At 42.3% G+C, this 19,969-nt stretch overlaps 1 protein-coding gene across 3 annotated transcripts; it reads left to right on the top strand.

The window, feature by feature from the left end:
• The first annotated feature begins 153 nt into the window (after positions 1–153).
• On the top strand, positions 154–9,557 carry LOC121560699 (Na(+)/H(+) exchange regulatory cofactor NHE-RF3). Of its 3 annotated transcripts, XM_041873633.1 has the most exons (11): positions 154–221; positions 2,838–2,865; positions 3,024–3,085; positions 3,258–3,469; positions 3,891–4,095; positions 5,428–5,564; positions 5,736–5,943; positions 6,270–6,466; positions 6,742–6,960; positions 7,250–7,474; positions 7,612–9,557. In XM_041873633.1, the coding sequence occupies exons 1-11, from the start codon at positions 206–208 to the stop codon at positions 7,642–7,644; spliced, it is 1,542 nt and encodes a 513-aa protein (XP_041729567.1). In that variant the 5' UTR covers positions 154–205; the 3' UTR covers positions 7,645–9,557. The 3 variants fall into 3 exon arrangements, with proteins under 3 accessions (XP_041729567.1, XP_041729559.1, XP_041729550.1); XM_041873625.1 differs by having other exon boundaries at positions 5,428–5,943; positions 6,270–6,418; XM_041873616.1 differs by having other exon boundaries at positions 5,428–5,943.
• Positions 9,558–19,969: the final 10,412 nt, after the last annotated feature.

Raw genomic sequence — 19,969 nt, 5'->3', positions numbered from 1 at the left:
AGTGTTGTGATGGGTTACCAGATCTCGTCACATGTTAGCTAAACATTAAGCCTAGGAGGCCTAGTGTTATGGTGGAGGAGGAAGGAGTTACCGTCTCAAATGTTGACATAACAGCGGAATCTTAACATCCCAATCTGCTGTGTACCTTGCACCTCCATACAACCTCAGGCAGCCAGGATGATGTCCAGACACAAGGACAGCAGCCATGAAGTACACCACAGGTAAGAGTCTGTTTTTCTACATCTAGACACAACAAAGACAAGAGGATATAATGTTTAATGTATACGTTTTGGCACAAGGCCTTTCTCAAGACCAGTCTCTATTGTTTTCTATGGCAAGACACAGACATGCTTCTCTGCTTCACTAGGCTGGTCTTGCTTTAGAAATCGAACGAGTACACAATATGAGATTTGTATATTTAAATAGCATTTTACATTACAATAGCCTTTAGGTATATTCTGACATGCGTTCTCTCTGTGAGTCAGTGTGAGTGTGTTCTAAAGTGTGTTTAATCATTGGTGATAAAAGGTAGCCTTCTGTGCTATGTGACAGTGCTGGGAATGAATGTCTCTACCTCTACGAGGTAACAAGTTTCATTCCAAAATGAGAATGAAGACTGGATTGTACATTTTAGCGTTTTTTGGATGAATAATGAATTGTAAACTGCTACCCCCTCAGCATACATGAATATGCTAGCCTACATTGACTGCTGTATCCAAAATAAACATGTTGATAGTCAACATACAACATGGGCAGTCCTTGCTATGTCTATCTATAATAGAGAATGAAAAAAGACAGCATTCCTTTAATAAAGGCCCTGTGATAAAAGCTGCTTGGTCCCTCCACAGCTAGAATAATGACAGTCAGCAGATAGCTGGGAACATGACACTGCAGATATCACCACTAACAACCTGATAGCCTGCACAGACCTCTCCTTGCCAAGAGGTTGAATGTGGGTATGTGTTGTCTGTGTGTGTGTGTGTGTGTGTGTGTGTGCAACAGTCGAGCAGGAAGGGAAGGGATGAATTCTGTTTACAAATGAGAAATGCTTGTATAAGGACTGGCATGCTGGGGCGTGTGAGTGTGAGTATCCTCCTCATCCTAATGTTAGTCATTATGATATTTATGATGAAAGATGAAGGTTAACCTTAGAATTACGTTACAGTAATAAGTAATGAATGACTTGACTGTGCCTATCAAATGCTATATTGACACGGTCACATGTTTTTCTCTCAGTACGATTCATTCATCAAAGTAATCTGTAAGGACATTTACTGTACAGCTAAACATAGAAAAATAGAAGGGCTGGATGCTGGAGAGACATGAAATCTTTGAGCTAATGATCACCTCTGACTGTGTCCAGTGATGCTCATGCACCCGGACTGGGCCGGGGGATCATACAGTGCCTTCAGAAAGTATCCATACCCCTTCACTTATTCCACATTTTGTTGTGTTACAGCCTGAATTCAAAAAAGATTAAATATATATTTTTTCTCACCTACACAATATTCCATAATGACAGAGTGAAACGTGTTTCTATAATTATTTTCATGTTTAAAAAAAAATGTTATACAGAAATATCTAATTTACACCAGTAAGTCAATACTTTGTAAAAGCACCTTTGGCAGTGATTACAGCTGTGAGTCTTTCTGGGTAAGTCTCTAATTGCTTTCCACACCTGAACATTTGCCCATTATTATTTTCAAAATTCTTCACGCTCTGTCAAATTGGCTGTTGGTCATTGCTAGACAACCATTTTCAGGTCTTGCCATAGATTTTCAAGTCAATTTACGTCAAAACCTAACTCGGCCACTCAGGAACATTCACTGTCTTCTTGGTAAGCAACTCCAATGTTGGAAAGCAGACTGAACCAGGTTTTCCTCTAGGATTTTGCCTGTGCTTAGCTCCATTCCGTTTATTTTTTATCCTGAAAAACTACCCAGTCCTTAACGATTACAAGCATACCCATAACATGATACAGCCACCACTATGCTTGAAAACATGGAGAGTGGTACTCAGTAATGTGTTGTATTGGATTTACCCCAAACATAACACTTTGTATTCAGGACAGAATGTTAATTGCTTTGCCACATTTTATTTGTGCCTTGTTGCAAACAGGATGCATGCTTTGAAATATTTGTATTCTGTACAGGCTTCCTTCTTTTCACTCTGTCAATTAGGTTAGTATTGTGGAGTAACTACAATGTTGTTGATCAATCCTCCGTTTTTTTCTATCACAGCCATTAAACTCTAACTGTTTTAAAGTCACCATTGGCCTCATGGTGAAATTCCTAAGTGGTTTCCTTCCTCTCCGGCAACTGAGTTAGGAAGGAAGCCTGTATCTTTGTAGTGACTGGGTGTATTGCTATACCATCCAAAGTGTAATTAATAACTTCACCATGCTCAAAGGGATATTGAATATCTGTTAGTTTTTTACCCATCTACCAATAGGTATCCTAAACCTATTTAGGCTTGCCATAACAAAGAGGTTGAATACTTATTGACTTAAGACATTTCAGCTTTTCACTTTTTATTCATTTGTAAAAATGTCAAAAAAGATAATTCAATTTTGACATTATGGGGTATTGTGTGTAGGGCAGTGACAATTTGTAAAACATTTAATCCATTTTAAATTTAGGCTGTAACACAACAAAATGTGGAAAAAGTCAAGGGGTGTGAATACTTTCTGAAGGCACTATATCTCAGTTGGAGATGAGTAAGCTGGATGTTTGGACCAAGGACACACAGCCACAGGGAGAAGGTCATTCCTGGAATCATTACTGCAGAGAAAAAAAACTTGAGGGATTTTTGTCATTCTCTTTTTTCTGTCATTCTAGGTCTTGAGGATGCAATGGAATTTCCACGGTAGGAGGAGTGATTATAGTTTTTTGTTTTGATGGCTAAGAATTGGACTGGAGACAATTTGCATAATACAAAATAGGACATTAGCGAATGTGTCATTAACACACATCCTTAAAGCCACTTCTTTCAACTTTTATATTTTTAATGTTCCTTACGCGAAGGTTCACCTTCAATCCAAAAGAGGGGATCGACAATCCAGCCTTGGTCATCTCGGACGACCCTGGTAAGGTTTGAGAATGAACACATCCAAAATGATCCACCATTCCAACACATGGAAAATGATCTGTCTAACACTAGTTCATCAATCATAGTAATCAAGATAAGCCTGACTTCTTTAGGTATCCACACACAATGCCCATCCTATGTCAATGGCAGTGTTTTGTCTTGCCCTCTAGAGCCAGACCTGAGTCCGGTACCCCGCCTGTGCCAGATAAAGTGCAAAGAGGGCCAGAGTTTTGGCTTCCATCTGAGTATGGAGAGGAGCTGCCGGGGCTATGTTGTCCGCCAGGTGGATCCGTGGAGTCCTGCAGAACTCAGTGGGCTCAGGGACGGGGACCATGTGCTGGAGGTCAACGAGGACTTTGTCGACAACATGGAGTTCCCCAGGGTGAGAACCAGACGTCCCGTTATGCCAGTGGAATCATTGTGCACACGTTTCTTAAAGCTTTGGCACACAGATTTGAGTTCCCTATGTAAAGTGGGTCTGCTTCATCACATGTGGGTCAGAACCAGACTTTAAGAGACCTGAGAGAACCACTTCTCTTCCAATGTCTCCAACAGTGTCCTCTGCCTCACTTTCATTTGAAAATTAGCCACATTGTTCAAAGTGTACAATATGTGCCAAATACTTGGCCTCAATACAACAGACTAGCGTCCTGTCCAGGGGGTGTACATGCACATAAAGCTGCCCCTCGCTACATAAACAGGCTCCTGCCCTATGGGCCATTCTGGCTCCGACAAGGCTTACCTACTTGGTCTAAACAGAGTCTTTGTTTCTTAGCTGCAGCATGTTCTGCTTTGATTGACAGGTGGTGCAGAGGATCCAGGCGTGTGGGCTGCAGCTGTTCCTGCTGGTTCTGAAGGGGGAGGAGTATAAGGAGGCACTGGCCCAGGGACTGGACCTCCAGGCTCTGACCAGGGCTTACCGGGGGGAGACGTGTTCCCGGCCCAGGCTGTGCCACATCACCAGAGACCCTGTCTTAGGTCTGGGGATCAGCATCATCCCCATTGAAGGTAGCTATGAGTTATTCATTCCGTGATCTTTTTTGGCTAGACAGTAGGAAGGAGAGAGGGGGAGATGGGGAGGCAGATAAGGGTGGAGTCAAATTTAAGAAACGCCGGACTGTGGAATTGAACCCAGGTTATCAACGTCGGTTGATATAGGGTTAGGGTTAGTCGAGAGATGGTCGAGAGAAGGTTGAGAAATGATTATGTTTGCCACTCAATCAAACTATGGCTTCTATCTCAAAATGTTGTGCAGAGTTCATGTAAATGTTTAGGCCTGTAAATGTTCACCCCATCCTTTTTACGCTGCTGCTACTCTGTTAAGTATTTATGCACAGTCACTTTAACTCTACCCACATGTACATATTACCTCAACTACCTCAACTAGCCGGTGCCCCCGCACATTGACTCTGCACCGGTACCCCGCCGTATATATAGCCTCCCTACTGTCACTTTATTTTACTTCTGCTCTTTTTTTTCTCAACACTTTTTTTGTTGTTGTTTTATTTTTACTTTTTTTGTTTAAAATAAATGCACTGTTGGTTAAGGGCTGTAAGTAAGCATTTCACTGTAATGTCTGCACCTGTTGTATTCGGCGCATGTGACCAATACAATTTGATTTGATTTGATTTGATAGTATGATTATGAGGCTGAAAATATTTGGCATGGGCCCTGAACCCTTTTTTGTTCAGGTAGAACTATTTTGGGTTCCATGTAGAACCCTCTGTGTAAAGGGTTCTACCTGGAACCAAAAGGGTTCTACCTGGAATCAAAAAGGGTTCTCCGTAAAACTGCTGAACAGTTAATCAAATGGCTACCCGGACTATTTGCATTGACCCCCTTATTTTTGCACTGACATTCTTGCACTGGCTCTATGCACACTCACTGGACTCTACTCACACTCACACACACACACACACACACACACACACACACACACACACACGCATATTGACGCCACACACATACTGCACACTCACACATAGACACACTTTCACACTCTTCACATACGCTGCTGCTACTTTGTTTATTATCTATCCTGATTGCCTAGTCACTTTTACCCCTACCTACATGTCCATATTACCTCAACTACCTCATACCCCTGCACATTGACTCGGTACCTTGTATATAGCCTCGTTATTGTTATTTTATTGCGTTACAATTTATTTTTTTTCATACTTTTTAACTCTGCTTTGTTGGGAAAGAGCTCGTAAGTAAGCATTTCACGGTAAAGTCTACACCTGTTGTATTCGGCGTATGTGACAAATAAGACTTTATTTGATTACTGAAGAGAGGATCTCTGTGAAGATGTTTTGATTGTGTCTGTTTGAATCTCTCCAGGTCAGAAGGGTCGATACATGTTGAGCACAGTAAGTGAGGGTCCTGCAGAGAGGGCAGGGGTGCGTAGTGGAGATAGACTGGTGTGGATCAACGGTTCCATGGTGTCAACGCTCACCTATTCAGCTATCAGTAAAATGGTAAACATACAGACCCTCCTTCTCGGAACTGCTCTTGGTAAACAAACTCACATGGCAGATGTGTGTGTGTCTCTGTATGTGTCTCTGTATGTGTCTTCGTATGTCTGTGTGTGTGCACGTGCGAGCACGTTCCTCATTTCTCCCTCAAGTTTAGCTCTTTATACTGCTCAGGTGAAGAAATGTAGCGTCTATGTGACCGTCCTAGTCATCGACAGAGAAAGTGAAGCGAGCTACATCCGGCGGAAACTGCCCATCTTGCCTATCATGGCCGGCTCTCACAACCTGCCACACAGACCCACAACGATGCATCTGGTGCAGGGGTCAGATGGATACGGCTTCCTATTACGACAAGAGAGGTTGTCATCAGGGGGTCGTATTGGTGAGAATGATGCACACATACAGTACGCACACATCATCTAACAATACATATGCTTTTTTTGCTACAAACTTCCATTTGTTTTAAGCATGCATGACCATGTTACAAGCACCTACTATGACCACCTTATAATATCTTATTATCATCTCTTAATGATCCTGACTAAATAACAGTCATTCTAAGTCCGTACAAAATGTGCTGCATAGACAGACATACTATACACATTACAAACCTTGTAATAGGACATTAGAAAGACTCATACATGCTTATAACAAGTAATAAGCATTATACCTGCTGGCTGAGCTGAATTTTTTTGCTGTTGATTCCAGCTCACGTACTCCGTGAGGTGGATGTGGGGAGTCCAGCAGAAGAGGCTGGTATGCAGGATGGAGACTTGCTGCTGGCGGTCAATGGGCAGCCTTCAGAGTCCATGCAGCATGAGGATATTGTCAGGAAAGTGAGGAAGAGTGGCAAGCAGGTTAGCCTCACCACCATACCCATACATGGAAGAGACTTCTACACACAGGTGTGTAAGCGGACGGAGGTCATGTGCAGTTTGGAGAATAGGAGTTAAGCAAGTTCTGGTGCTAGAATATTGATACTGTAGTTAGTAGGATCCTCTGAGTTTTCCTGAATTTAATTTTATTGTATTGATCCTCAGGAGGAAATTACAGTAAGATTATGCTTATGTTAAGATGTTGCTGAGATTAATGCTGAGACCAAATACAAGATTGTCTTAGAATTATGTCAACTAAAAATACCTTCCCAGTCAAAAACAGCCTATTCTGTTCCATACTGCAGTTGGGTATATCTCCCCTGCTATTTCATGAGGACAATCTGCCAGAAGGAGAGGGGAAGAGGAAGACACAGTCCCCTTGCACTGAGATTCAGGATGGGCTGAGGAAAAGCGAGCATGGTTCACTTCCCTGTCCAAGACTCTGTGTCCTCCAGAGAGAAGAATCTGGCTTTGGGTTTAATCTGGGCTGTGTTCAACATGAGCCAGGAACTTTCATAGGCCAGGTATTCCTTTGAACATCAACAACATAACACCCTTGTCATCTATCTCTCGCTCGCTCATTTATTTGATGTCTATAATTATTGATGTTTCCTGACATAAATAGGCAATTGGAAACATCCCCAATCAAAGTTGTGCTAATGAGTAACAGCTATCATTAATCAAAAGTTCCTGATATTGATCTGCTGTGTTGTTTTCCACAAGCATTCCTATAAGGAGGAGGGCAGGTGTTAAGATGGTTCCTATGAGAAATGAGTGGCACGGTTATGACTACAGTTTTCTTTTGTCCTGCAGGTGGTGGTAAAGGGCTCAGGACATAGGGCTGGACTGTGGGAAGGGGATGTAGTTGTGGAAGTGAATGGCCAGAATGTAGAGAATGAGTACTTTGAGGACGTTGTGATGCTGATAAAGAAGAGCGAGTCGTCTTTGAAATTACTGGTTGTGGAGAGGTCAGGGTATGAGAGATTCAAACATAGTGGGCTTCCAATCACTCCTGGGGTCATACTCCACAGCACTCAGGTGAGGAACACTCACATGCATGCATGCACACAGACACACACACACATGCATGCACACAAACACACACACACACACAGATACAAATATTAATACTATAGAATGAGATAAATAATACTTATTCATGTAATACGTTGCAGGTTTTAGAGAAAACGAATGACGCTTTCTTGTGATGGAATGCTGAGAAGTGACCCAAGTCATTATGAAGACAACATTAGGCATCTCACCTAACAGAGGAGGATCTGGCACTGACACAGCATCAACAACAAACAGCTGCAGTCACTCATTCCTGTGCCAATGGTAACACAGCTAATCAATGCAGGATGAAATCAATGAAGCTGTTCCCTCTACTTCTGAATACAACCTGAAAGAGAAGGGCTGAAATAGATGCTTGGCCTGGGCTACGTCCCAAATGGCATCCTATTCCCTATATAGTGCACTACTTTTGACCAGGGCCCTATGGGGGGGAAAGGGTGCCATTGGGGGCACAACCATGGTGAGTCTGCTTCCATTTGAAACATGTCAGATGATTTAATCCCTTCTCTCCACATCTCCCAATCTCCCAATCTCACATGTCCTCTTTGTCAGGACTATGCCGATAGAGCTATGCCATGACCTGCTTCTTGCAAAGGAGGATTTGCAGAGTAGAATGCACACTGTTTAAATTGTTGATATCTCATGTGTATGTGATGGGATAATGAAGTTTAGGTTTATTCTAAGGTGAAATCAGGATAAACAAAATAAGACGGGAAAAACATCAGTGGGGCTCATTTGAGAATATATGATCATTATTGTATGCGATGATTCAAGGAGGTGCACAAAGTTTAAAGATCTATCATTAAGCACTTGACGAGCCATACAATTGCATAAAACTAGTTCAATGTACAGTATATAGCTATGCAAGTATAGACAAAATTATGTCTTGTTTATTTTGAGTATTTACGTTTTTTGCTTCTAATGTGTTGATCCTTGTTTGTGTCATCAAACAACACAAAATTATAAAGTCCATTACAAGCTGAATTATCTGAATTCTGATGGGTAAAGGTGGAAGGAGATTCAGTGAGTATCTACAGTGCACGCACAATACCTACTTTAACCTTTGCAGAATTTCATATTAAAGCTAATTCTGAAGATAGCCTGACCAGGACTCGAACCTGGATTCCTTCGATACATTTACCATTACACTAAGAGGTCTTAACCTCTTGACGAGGTCGTGCAATCACTAAGGTCGCACTCATGCATTTCCTCATCTCCTCTATTTCTGCTGCAACGATCTGAGAAGATATATGGAAACCTACCAAGGAACCTGATTCAACCTGTCCAGATTTTATTTTCAGATCATTGTCAATGAAGGATAACAGAAGAGGAGATAAAGCATCTTTAGACTATATTGATTCCCCATAGTGTACATCTCAGTAGTCAACAATTACCTATATTTTCCTTAATCTTCTGTGAGATTTAGTTGAGGTTTAGTTTAGGCAAGGTTTAGTTGAGGCCTACTTTATCAGTCCAGACAAGGACACGTGGAGAGGAAACCACTTTGGACTATTGAAATACACCCCTGGATGGTGCAATAGCTTTGTTGTGGATGACGTGGACAGGTTTCTTAAGGGAGCATGGCAGCAGCGGGCAGCTCGATACTGAGTTTCCTGAAGTCCCACAAGGAGATGGAAGACATTGTGTCGGAGGACCGGACGAAGAAGAGGGCGGATGGCGAGAAGAAGCGAGGCGCAAGTTGCAAACCCGAACCGACTGCAAAATACAAGCCGAGTACTTTCTCTTTTGGGTCAAGTACAGGAGAGAAAAATGCATGTTACGCGCCTGAAGACCCTGAGCAGCCGACGGATAGTGAACTTCAAATTGATCCTGACAAAAGTGAGGAGAAAGAACCTGTGTCATCAGGTGAGGTGAAGGTTTCCGAGCCTCACCCCAGTGATCAGGAAAATGTCCGAGATGACTCTGGCACAGTGGGAGTACGATTAGTGGAGAAAGTGGATCCATGCCTATTGGTCGTCGTATTTGTGGGGGGAACGGCACCTCCGTACCTTCAGGCTCTGATCAGTCCCTACACCCAAAGGAGGGCATTGCGTTCATCCACCTCTGGCCTGCTGGCCCCCCTACCTCTGCAGAAGCACAGTTCCCGCTCAGCCCAGTGAAAACAGTTCGCTGCTCTGGCACCCCAATGGTGGAACAAGCTCCCTCACGACGCCAGGACAGCGGAGTCACTCACCACCTTCCGGAGACACTTCAAACCCCACCTCTTTAAGGAATACCTGGGATAGGATAAAAGTAATCCTTCTACCCTCCCCCTAAGAAACGCTGCCTGCCTGTCTGTCTCGTCCCAACTCGTTCATTACTATGGGACAGCTGGAGATGGAATTTGAATATTAAAACAATGTTGCAAATGCAAAAACAATGTTGCAAATGTCGGAGAGACATACAACAAGGTTTATACAAATCTCTGCTGTTGAAAACTAAATGTTAGTCTAAAAGAAATGTACGATAATGTCTAGCTTTTTATAGTGGAGATCAAGTTGATAAATTGCCTGGCTGGGCTGATGAAACAGTGGATTGCGCAGTCAGATGGAACAGAGTAAATAGGCATTTTAACTTCATAGATTTAGCCGGTGGTAACTTGTGGAATAGACACCGGCTGGAAGGCAGTTTTAACCAATCAGCATTCAGGATTAGACACACCCATTGTATAATGCAACATAAATTGGATTCCAGCCGCTGTTAAACCTCAACGAAGAAGAGGAAGAAGAAGCTCAGTCTTGCTGATGACATGAACACATTTGTGTTTACTGAGGAACTAACTGCAAGCGAGAATCACCTGCCTTCCACCAGCAAGAATAAGCAAAACCTAGCAAGAATAAATCTGGGACCTTGTCGATTTTCCTTCAAAATAAAAGTCCCACAACGAAGAAGGTGAAAAATAATAAATGGTCGAAAATCGTGAAATTTTATGAGGAAATGTTAGCAGACTTGAACTGTTGTTTAACAATATGAAAAAATGAAAAGTTAATTGCTTTTATAGCACAAATAATATTATAGCATTGTTTATTATTGTTAACAGTATTAAAAGTAATGATTAGGCCTACTAGATAGTTATCATGGAAACAACAGTAATACAAATAACAAAACATTATTTATAATGCTACTATTAATAATAATAGTAATAACAATATTAATAATAATACAATTATTATAATTATAATAATCAACTTTAGAAAGCAGTTTAAAAATCCCATTGTTAATTAGCCCATTCCTATTGCACTATGTTCAGTACTTTTTGGACATACTGCACCGTTGTACACAATCTCCTGTACGTTGTGTCGCAGTAAAAGCGGGGTCCATTCTACTCAGTAGCACTTATAGTTTCCAAATCCACAGAGTTTACACCCAGAGGAGCGTTGCTGCTCATTTTGCAGCCCTTATAGTGGCCCATCAGCTTAAATCCAACAGATTTTTCCATATTGGACATACACTGCCTTCAGAATGTATCAGACCCCTTGACTTATTCCACATTTCGTTGTGTTACAGGCTGACTTCAAAAGGATTAAACACAATACCCCATAATGACAAAGTGAAAAGTTTTTCGACATTTTTGCAAATGTATTGAAAATGTAAGACAGAAATATCTTCTTTACAAGTATTCACACCCCTGAGTCAATATTTTGTAGAAGCACCTTTGTCAACGATTACAACTGTGAGTCTTTCCAGGTAAGTCTCTTAAGAGCTTTCCACACCTATATTGTGCAACATTTGCCCATTATTATTTTCAAAATTCTTCAAGCTATGTCAAATTGGTTGTTGATCATTGCTAGACAATTTACAGGTCTTTCCATATATTTTTTAGTAGATTTAAGTCAAAACTGTAACTCGGTTACTCAGGAATGTCTTCTTGGTAAGCAACTCCAGTGTAGATTTGGCCTTGTGTTTTAGGTTATTGTCCCACTGAAAGGTGAATTAATCTCCCAGTGTCTAGTGGAAAGTGGATTGAACCAGGTTTTCCTTTAGGATTTTGCCTGTGCTTAGCTCCAATCCATAACATGATGCCACCACCACTGTGCTTGAAAATATGGAGACTGGTACTCAGTAATATTTTGTATTGGATTTGCCCCAAACATGACACTTTATATTCAGGACAAAAAGTTAATTGCGTTGCCAATTTTTTTGCAGTATTACTTTAGTGCCTTGTTTGCAACACAGGAATACAGGATGCATGTTTGGAATATTTGTATTCTGTACAAGCTTCCTTCTTTTCACTCTGTCAATTAGTATTGTGGAGTAACTATAATGTTGTTGATCCGTCCTCAGTTTTCTCCTATCACAGACATTAAACTCTGTAACTGTTTCAAAGTCACCATTGGCCTCTTGGTGAAATTCCTGAGTTGTTTCCTTCCTCTCCGGCAACTGAATTAGGAAGGATGCCTGGTATTGGTATTTTATTAAGATCCCCATTAGCTGTTGCGAAAGCAGCAGCTACTCTTCCTGGGGTCCACACAAAACATGAAACATGATATAATACAGAACATTAATAGGCAAGAACAGCTCAAGGACAGAACTACATAAATTATCTTTGTAGCGACTGGGTGTATTGATACACCGTCCAAATTGTAATTAATGACTTCACCATGCTCAAAGGGATATTCAATGTCTGCTTATTTACATTTAACCATCTACCAATAGGTGCCCTTCTATGTGAGGCATTGGGAAAACCTCCCTGGTCTTTGTGGTTGAATCTGTGTTTGAAATTCAATGCTTGACTGAGGGACCTTACATAAAATTGTATGTGTGGGGTACAGAGATGAGCTAGTCATTCAAAAATCATGTTAAACACTATTATTGCACATGCAACTTATTATGCGACTTGTTAAGCAAACGTTTACTCCTGATTTAGGCTTGCTATAACAAAGGGGCGGAATACTTATTGACTCAAGACATTTCAGCTTTTCGTTTTTAATTAATTTGTAAAACAAATAAAGAAAATTAAAATTAAAATAATTCCACTTTGACATTATGGGGTATTGTGTGTAGGCCATAGCCGTGTGAAGTAAGGGTGCTGAGGGTGCTGCAGCACCCCCTGAAAAATCACAATAAAAATATATTAATAAAAATATATAGAAAAATAATAATAATAATGTCTTCACAAAGGTAGTGATCTGGGCCTTTACTAGTATTAGCAGACCGATATAGATGTCTGTAGCGCAAGCAATATCTTTTTTTTTTGCTTTGGCAAATAATGTATTAAATTAAGCAATAAGGGCCGAGGGGGTATTGGTATATGGCCAATATACCACAGCTCAGGGCTGTTCTTACGCATGATGCAAGGCGGAGTGCCTGGATACTGCCCTTAGCCGTGGTATATTGGCCATATCTCTAGAAAGAGGCCAGAGTTCCCGACTTGGAATTCTGAGTTGGATGACCGTTCAAAACGTATTTTCAAAGTCTGAGCTAGTTTTTTTCCCAGTTGTCTTGAAGTCTGAGATTTCCCAGTTCCGAGTTTCCAGTTGTTTTGAATGTGGCTGAAGTCATGCTGGATTGACAACATGGCCAATGTATTCAACCTTTTCTGGCCCATGGTGTGTTTCGAGTGAATGTTTATCCTTATAAGCTTGGAAAAGAGACCCTTAAACCCAGACTTGGACCACACACCCTCTCCACTGAATAGCAGGCTAGTGATTGCTTTGCAAAGCTTGCAGTTAGCCACTGATTCCTTCCAAACCACTCATTGTTGAATTTGCGATTTCCAACTTGTTGTGTACAGTTTATGTCCAATTGCCAATGAGCAATGGCCGATAGGTTTAATCTATAATTTCGCTTCATATGACAAGGATTGAAAAGGATTTGCCAGTAGATTGTTGTCATGATTTTACAGCCCTCTAACCAATTGTACTATTATGTGTGTTTTTTCGCATTATTTGTAATTTATTCTGTACATAATGTTTCTGCCACCGTCTCTTATGACCAAAAAGAGCTTCTGGATATCAGGACAGCGATTACTCACCTCGTATTGGACAAAGATTTTTCTTCAACGAGCCGGACGCGAAGGATATCCTACAGACACCCAACAAGGCCCAAATCCCCGTCATTCGCATGAGAAAGAGACAGAGATATCGTGGACGTAGGTCGGTGTGCCTTGTAAGGATCCGACGGCGAGCGAGTAAACTGCCTCTTCCATCAATCCTATTAGCCAATGTTCAATCATTTGAGAACAAATTGGACGACCTAAGATTACGGTTATCCTACCAATGGGACATTAAAAACTGTAATATCTTATGTTTCACCGAGTCGTGGCTGAACGACGACATGGACAACATACAGCTGACGGAATATACGCTACATCGGCAGGATAGAACGGCTGACTCCGGTAAGACAAGGGGTGGCGGTCTGTGTATATTTGTAAACAACAGCTGGTGCACAAAATCTAATACTAATGAAGTCTAGCTGTCTATCTACCACCACAAACCGATGCTGTCATTAAGATTGCACACAATGAGCTGTATAAGGCCATAAGTAAACAGGAAAATGCTCATCCAGAGGCAGCGATCCTAGTGGCCGGGGACTTTAATGCAGGGAAACTTAAATCCGATCTGCCTAATTTCTACCAGCATGTTAACCAGAGGAAAAAAAACTCTAGAACACCTTTACTCCACACACAGAGACGCATACAAAGCTCTCCCTCACCCTCCATTTGGCAAATTTGACCGTAACTATATCCTCCTGATTCCTGCTTATAAGCAAAAACTAAAGCAGGAAGCACCAGTGACTCGGTTATTAACAAAGTGGTCAGATGACACAGATGCTAAGCTACAGGACTGTTTTGCTAGCACAGACTGGAACATGTTCCGGGATTCTTCAGATAGCATTGAGGAGTATACCACATCAGTCACTGGCTTCATCAATAAGTGCATCGATGACGTTGTCCTCACAGTGACCGTACGTACATACCCCAACCAGAAGCCATGGATTACAGGCAACATCCGCACTGAGCTAAAGGGTAGAGCTGCTGCTTTCAAGGAGCTGGACTCTAACCCAGACGCTTATAAGAAATCCCGCTATGCCCTCCGACGAACCATCAAACAGGCAAAGAGTCAATACCGGACTAAGATTGAATCGTACTACACCGGCTCTGACACTCGTCGGATGTGGCAGGGCTTGAAAACTATTACAGACTACAAAAGGAAGCACAGCCGCGAGCTGCCCAGTGACACAAGCCTACCAGATGAGCTAAATCACTTCTATGCTCACTTTGATGCAAGCAACACTGAAGCTTGAATGAGAGCACCAGCTGTTCTGGATGACTATGTGATCACACTCTCCGTAGCCGATGTGAGAAATACTTTTAAGCAGGTCAACGTTCACAAGGCCGCAGGGCCAGACGGATTACCAGGACATGTACTCCGAGCATGTGCTGACCAACTGGCAAGTGTCTTCACTGACATTTTGAACATGTCCCTGACTGAGTCTGTAATACCAACATGTTTCAAGCAGACCACCATAGTCCCTGTGCCCTAGGACACTAAAAGAACCTGCCTAAATGACTACCGACCCGTAGCACTCACGTCTGTAGCCATGAATTGCTTTGAAAGGCTGGTCATGGCTCACATCAACACCAATATCCCAGAAACCCTAGACCCACTCCAATTTGCATACCGCCTCAACAGATCCACAGATGATGCAATCTCTATTGCACTCAACACTGCCCTTTTCCACCTGGACAAGAGGAACACCTACGTGAGAATGCTGTTCATTGACTACAGCTCAGCGTTCAACACCATAGTGCCCTCAAAGCTCATCACTAAGCTAAGGATCCTGGGACTAAACACCTCCCTCTGCAACTGGATCCTGGACTTCCTGACGGGCCTGCCCCAGGTGGTAAGGGTAGGTAACAACACATCTGCCACGCTGATCCTCAACATGGGGGCCTCTCAGGGGTGCATGCTCAGTCCCCTCCTATACTCCCTGTTCACCCATGACTGCATGGCCAGACACGACTCCAACACCATCATTAAGTTTGCTGACGACACAACAGTGGTAGGCCTGATCACTGACAAAGATTAGACAGCCTATAGGGAGGAGGTCAGAGACCTGGCTGTGTGGTGCCAGGATAACAACCTCTCCCTCAACGTGATCAAGACAAAGGAGATGCTTGTGGACTACAGGGGGAAAAATGAGGACTGAGCACGCCCCCATTCTCATCGACGGGCTGTAGTGGAACAGGTTGAGAGCTTCAAGTTCACCAACAAACTATCATGGTCCAAACACACCAAGACAGTCGTGAAGAGGGAACGACAAAGCCTATTCCCCCTCAGGAGACTGAAAAGATTTGGCATAGGTCCTCAGATCCTCAAAAAGTTATACAGCTGCACCATCGAGAGCATCCTGACTGGTTGCATCACTGCCTGGTATGGCAACTGCTCGGCCTCCGACCGCAAGTCACTACAGAGGGTAGTGCGTACGGCCCAGTACTGGGTACATCACTGGGGCCAAGCTTCCTGCCATCCAGGACCTCTATACCAGGCGGTGTCAGAGGAAGGCCCTCAAAGTTGTCAAAGACTCCAGCCACCCTAGTCATAGACTGTTCTCTCTGCTACCGCACGGCAAGCGGTACCGGAGCGCCAAGTCTAGGTCCAAAAGGCTTCTCAACAGCTTCTACCCCCAAGCCATAAGACTCCTGAACAGCTAATCATTGCTACCCGGACTATTTGCACTGCCCCCCCACCCCCACCCCCCTCTTTTACGCTGCTGCTACTCTGTTTATTATTTATGCATAGTCACTTTAACTCTACCCACATGTACATATTACCTCAATTACCTCGACTAGCCAGTGCCCCCGCACATTGACTCTGCACTGGTACCCCCCTGTATATAGCCTCCCTACTGTTATTTTATTTTACTGCTGCTCTATAGTTATTTGCTTTAATTTTTTTTACTTAACACTTTAAACATAAAAAAAAAAAATGCATTGTTGGTTAAGGGCTTGTAAGTAAGCATTTCACTGTAATGTCTACACCTGTTGTATTCATCGCATGTGGCAAATAATATTTGATTTGATTTGATTCATGATGATGACTGCTTGTCTAGCTTGCTAGCTAAGATTTAAAAAATATGATGTTGACATGATCAGTCCGATGAAAGCTACGGTGGATATAACGTGATTTGACATCATTTTATCTGTGGCCAATGACCTTGAGCCTTCTTGGATGGGCACTTCTGATGTACCTCTAGGGCAGCACCAAATGGGCTTGAACTTTCTAGGTCTCCCTGTAGATTTTGCGGTGACGTAGTGTCCCCATGAGTGACAGAACACTGAGCCAATCACAGCGCAACTAGAGAAGATTACCGACCCCTACGCTCTGTATTTTCCGCTGGCTGCCCATCCACCACAGAAAGCACTGAGCTAGGCTGAAACACCTACATTTTGGAGCTGCCTTAATCAAGAAAGCAAAAAGGTTACTATGTTTGTATGCGGCTTTATTAACTCAATAAATAAAAAACATTGTTTGCAAACTGATATGTGACACGTGTTAATGACAAAATAACAGGCAAAACAGGCAACAACAACAAAAAATATACAGAAGATAGCCCTATTTTTTAAAAGACCAAGTCCATATTATGGCAATAACAGCTCAAATAAGCAAAGGGAAATGACAGTCCATCATTACTTTAAGGCATGAAGGTCAGTCAATCCGGAACATTTCAAGAACTTTGAAAGTTTCTTCAAGTGCAGTCGCAAAAACCATCAAGCGCTATGATGAAACTGGCTCTCATGAGGACAGCCACAGGAAAGGAATACCCAGAGTTACCTCTGCTGCAGAGGATAAGTTCATTAGAGTTACCAGCCTCAGAAATTGCAGCCCAAATAAATGCTTCACAGAGTTCAAGTAACAGACACATCTCCACATCAACTGTTCAGAGGAAACTACGTGAATCAGGCCTTCATGGTCGAATTGCTACAAAGAAACCACTACTAAAGGACACCAATAATAAGAAGAGACTTGCTTGGGCCACGAAACACGAGCAATGGACATTAGACCAGTGGAAATCTGTCCTTTGGTCTGATGAGTCCAAATTTGAGATTTTTGGTTCCAACCGCCGTGTCTTTGTGAGAGCAGAGTAGGTGAACGGATGATCTCTGCATGTGTGGTTCCCCACGTGAAGCACGGAGGAGGAGGTGATATGGTGTGGGGGTGCTCACACTGTCAGTGATTTATTTAGACTTCAAGGCACACTTAACCAGCATGTCTACCACAGCATTCTGCAGCGATACGCCATCCCATCTGGATTGCGCTTAGTGGGACTATAATTAGTTTTTCAACAGGACAATGACCCAACACACCTCCAGGCTGTGTAACGGCTATTTGACCAAGAAGGAGAGTGATTGAGTGCTGCATCAGATGACCTGGCCTCCACAATCACCCGACCTCAACCCAATTGAGATGGTTTGGGATGAGTTGGACCGCAGAGTGAAGGAAAAGCAACTAACAAGTGCTCAACATGTGTGGGAACTCCTTCAAGACTGTTGGAAAAGCATTCCAAGTGAGGCTGGTTGAGAGAATGCCAAGAGTGTGCAAAGCTGTCATCAAGGCAAAGGGTGGCTACTTTGAAAAATCTAAAATACATTTTCATTTGTTTAACACTTTTTGGGTTACTACATGATTCCATATGTGGTATTTCATAGTTTTGATGTCTTCACTATTATTCTACAATGTAGAAAATAATAAAGAAAAACCCTTGAATGAGTAGGTGTGTCCAAACCTTTGACTGGTACTGTATATAGATTATTTTTGCTAAACAGGTGAGATTCAAAACAGGTGGGGCTCTTCCCCACCTGCCCTGAATGATGGGTCGCCACTGAGTATAACGGGGGACCTTTCTACTCAGGTGCACTTCTAGTTTCCAAATCCACAGAGTTTACACCCCCAGCAGTGTCGCTGCTAATTTTGTGGCCATATTTTATATCGGACATACAGTGCCTTCAAAAAGTATTGACACACCTTGACTTTTTCCACATTTTGTTATGTTACAGCCTGTGACGAGTACTGAGTATACGAAGAGGCAGACACAGGAATTAACAAGGTAAAGGTTTACTTAATAACGAGAAAGAGAATAACAAAGAGAGCGTAAATGACACGACGCTAACAATTACACACAATAATGAACTAACAGTCCAGGGCTATATAGGGGTGGTGATGAGATGATGAGGTGCAGGTGCGCTGGAGGTGATTAGGGTGCGTTGGGTTTCCATTCCTGTGTTTGCTGAGGTGGTGCGCTCAGACCGGTGGCTCAGTAGACCGGTGAATCTGAGCGCCAGAGGGGAGCAACGGGAGGAGACGTGACACAGCCTGAATTTAAAATGGATTAAATTGAGATTTTTGGTCACTGGCCTACGAACAATACACCATAATGTCAAAGTGGAATTATGTTTTCTTTTTCTTTTTACATATTAATTAAAAATGAAGAGCTGAGATATCTTGAGTCAATTAGTATTCAACCCCTTTGTTATGGCACACCTAAATAAGTTCAGGAGTAAAAATGTGCTTAACAAGTCACATCATAAGTTACATGGACTCACTCTGTGTGCAATAATAGTGTTTAACATAATTTTTGAATGACTACCGCATCTCTGTACCCCACACATACAATTATCTGTAAGGTCCCTCAGTCGAGCAGTGAATTTCAAACACAGATTCAACCACAAAGACCAGGGAGGTTTTCCAACACCTCGCAAAGAATTGGTAGATGGGTAAAACATTATTTTTAAAGCAGACATTGAATATCCCTTTGAGCATGGTAAAGTTATTAATTACATTTCGGATGGTGCATCAATACACCCAGTCACTACAAAGACAATTTATGTAGTTCTGTCCTTGACCTGTTCTTATCTAGTAATGTTCTGTATTATGTCATGTTTCATGTTTTGTGTGGACCCCAGGAAGAGTAGCTGCTGCTTTCGCAACAGCTAATGGGGATCCTAATAAAATACCAATACCAGGGGTTCTTGCTAACATAGTTGCCGGAGAGGAAGGAAACCGCTCAGGGATTTCACCAAGAGGCCAAAGGTGACTTTAAAACAGTTACAGAGTTTAATGGCTGTGGATGGATCAACAACATCGTAGTTACTCCACAATACTAAACTAATTGACAGAGTGAAAAGAAGGAAGCCTGTACAGAATAAATATATTCCAAAACATGCATCCTGTTTGTAACAAGGTACTAAAGTAATACTGCATAAAAATGTGGCTAAGCAATTAACATTTTGTCCCGAATACAAAGTGTTATGTTTGGAGCAATCGAGATCCTACTACTACAGAGGGAGGCCTACTGGATATCCTATTTAAAAACGTTGACCCCTAGTGGTCTGGATATTGACTTTGATCTCAGGCCCTTCTTATGAACAATTATACTTTCTATGAACAAGTCTTATAAATGAATATGTCCTTTCTACAGCTTATCAGCGTACACCCAATATGTTCCCCCTGTTGATGATGC

This window comes from Coregonus clupeaformis, chromosome 5 (assembly GCF_020615455.1).
Source record: "Coregonus clupeaformis isolate EN_2021a chromosome 5, ASM2061545v1, whole genome shotgun sequence".
Taxonomy (NCBI): Eukaryota; Metazoa; Chordata; class Actinopteri; order Salmoniformes; family Salmonidae; genus Coregonus; species Coregonus clupeaformis.
The sequence above is the reverse complement of the archived record's forward strand: the minus strand, read 5'-3'. Positions and strand labels throughout refer to the sequence as shown.

Coding starts and splice junctions, on each gene's coding strand:
- LOC121560699 (XM_041873616.1), top strand. Junction 5,944..6,269: donor GTCATCAGGGGGTCGTATTG/GTGAGAATGATG, acceptor TGTTGATTCCAG/CTCACGTACTCCGTGAGGTG. Junction 6,961..7,249: donor CAGGAACTTTCATAGGCCAG/GTATTCCTTTGA, acceptor TTTGTCCTGCAG/GTGGTGGTAAAGGGCTCAGG.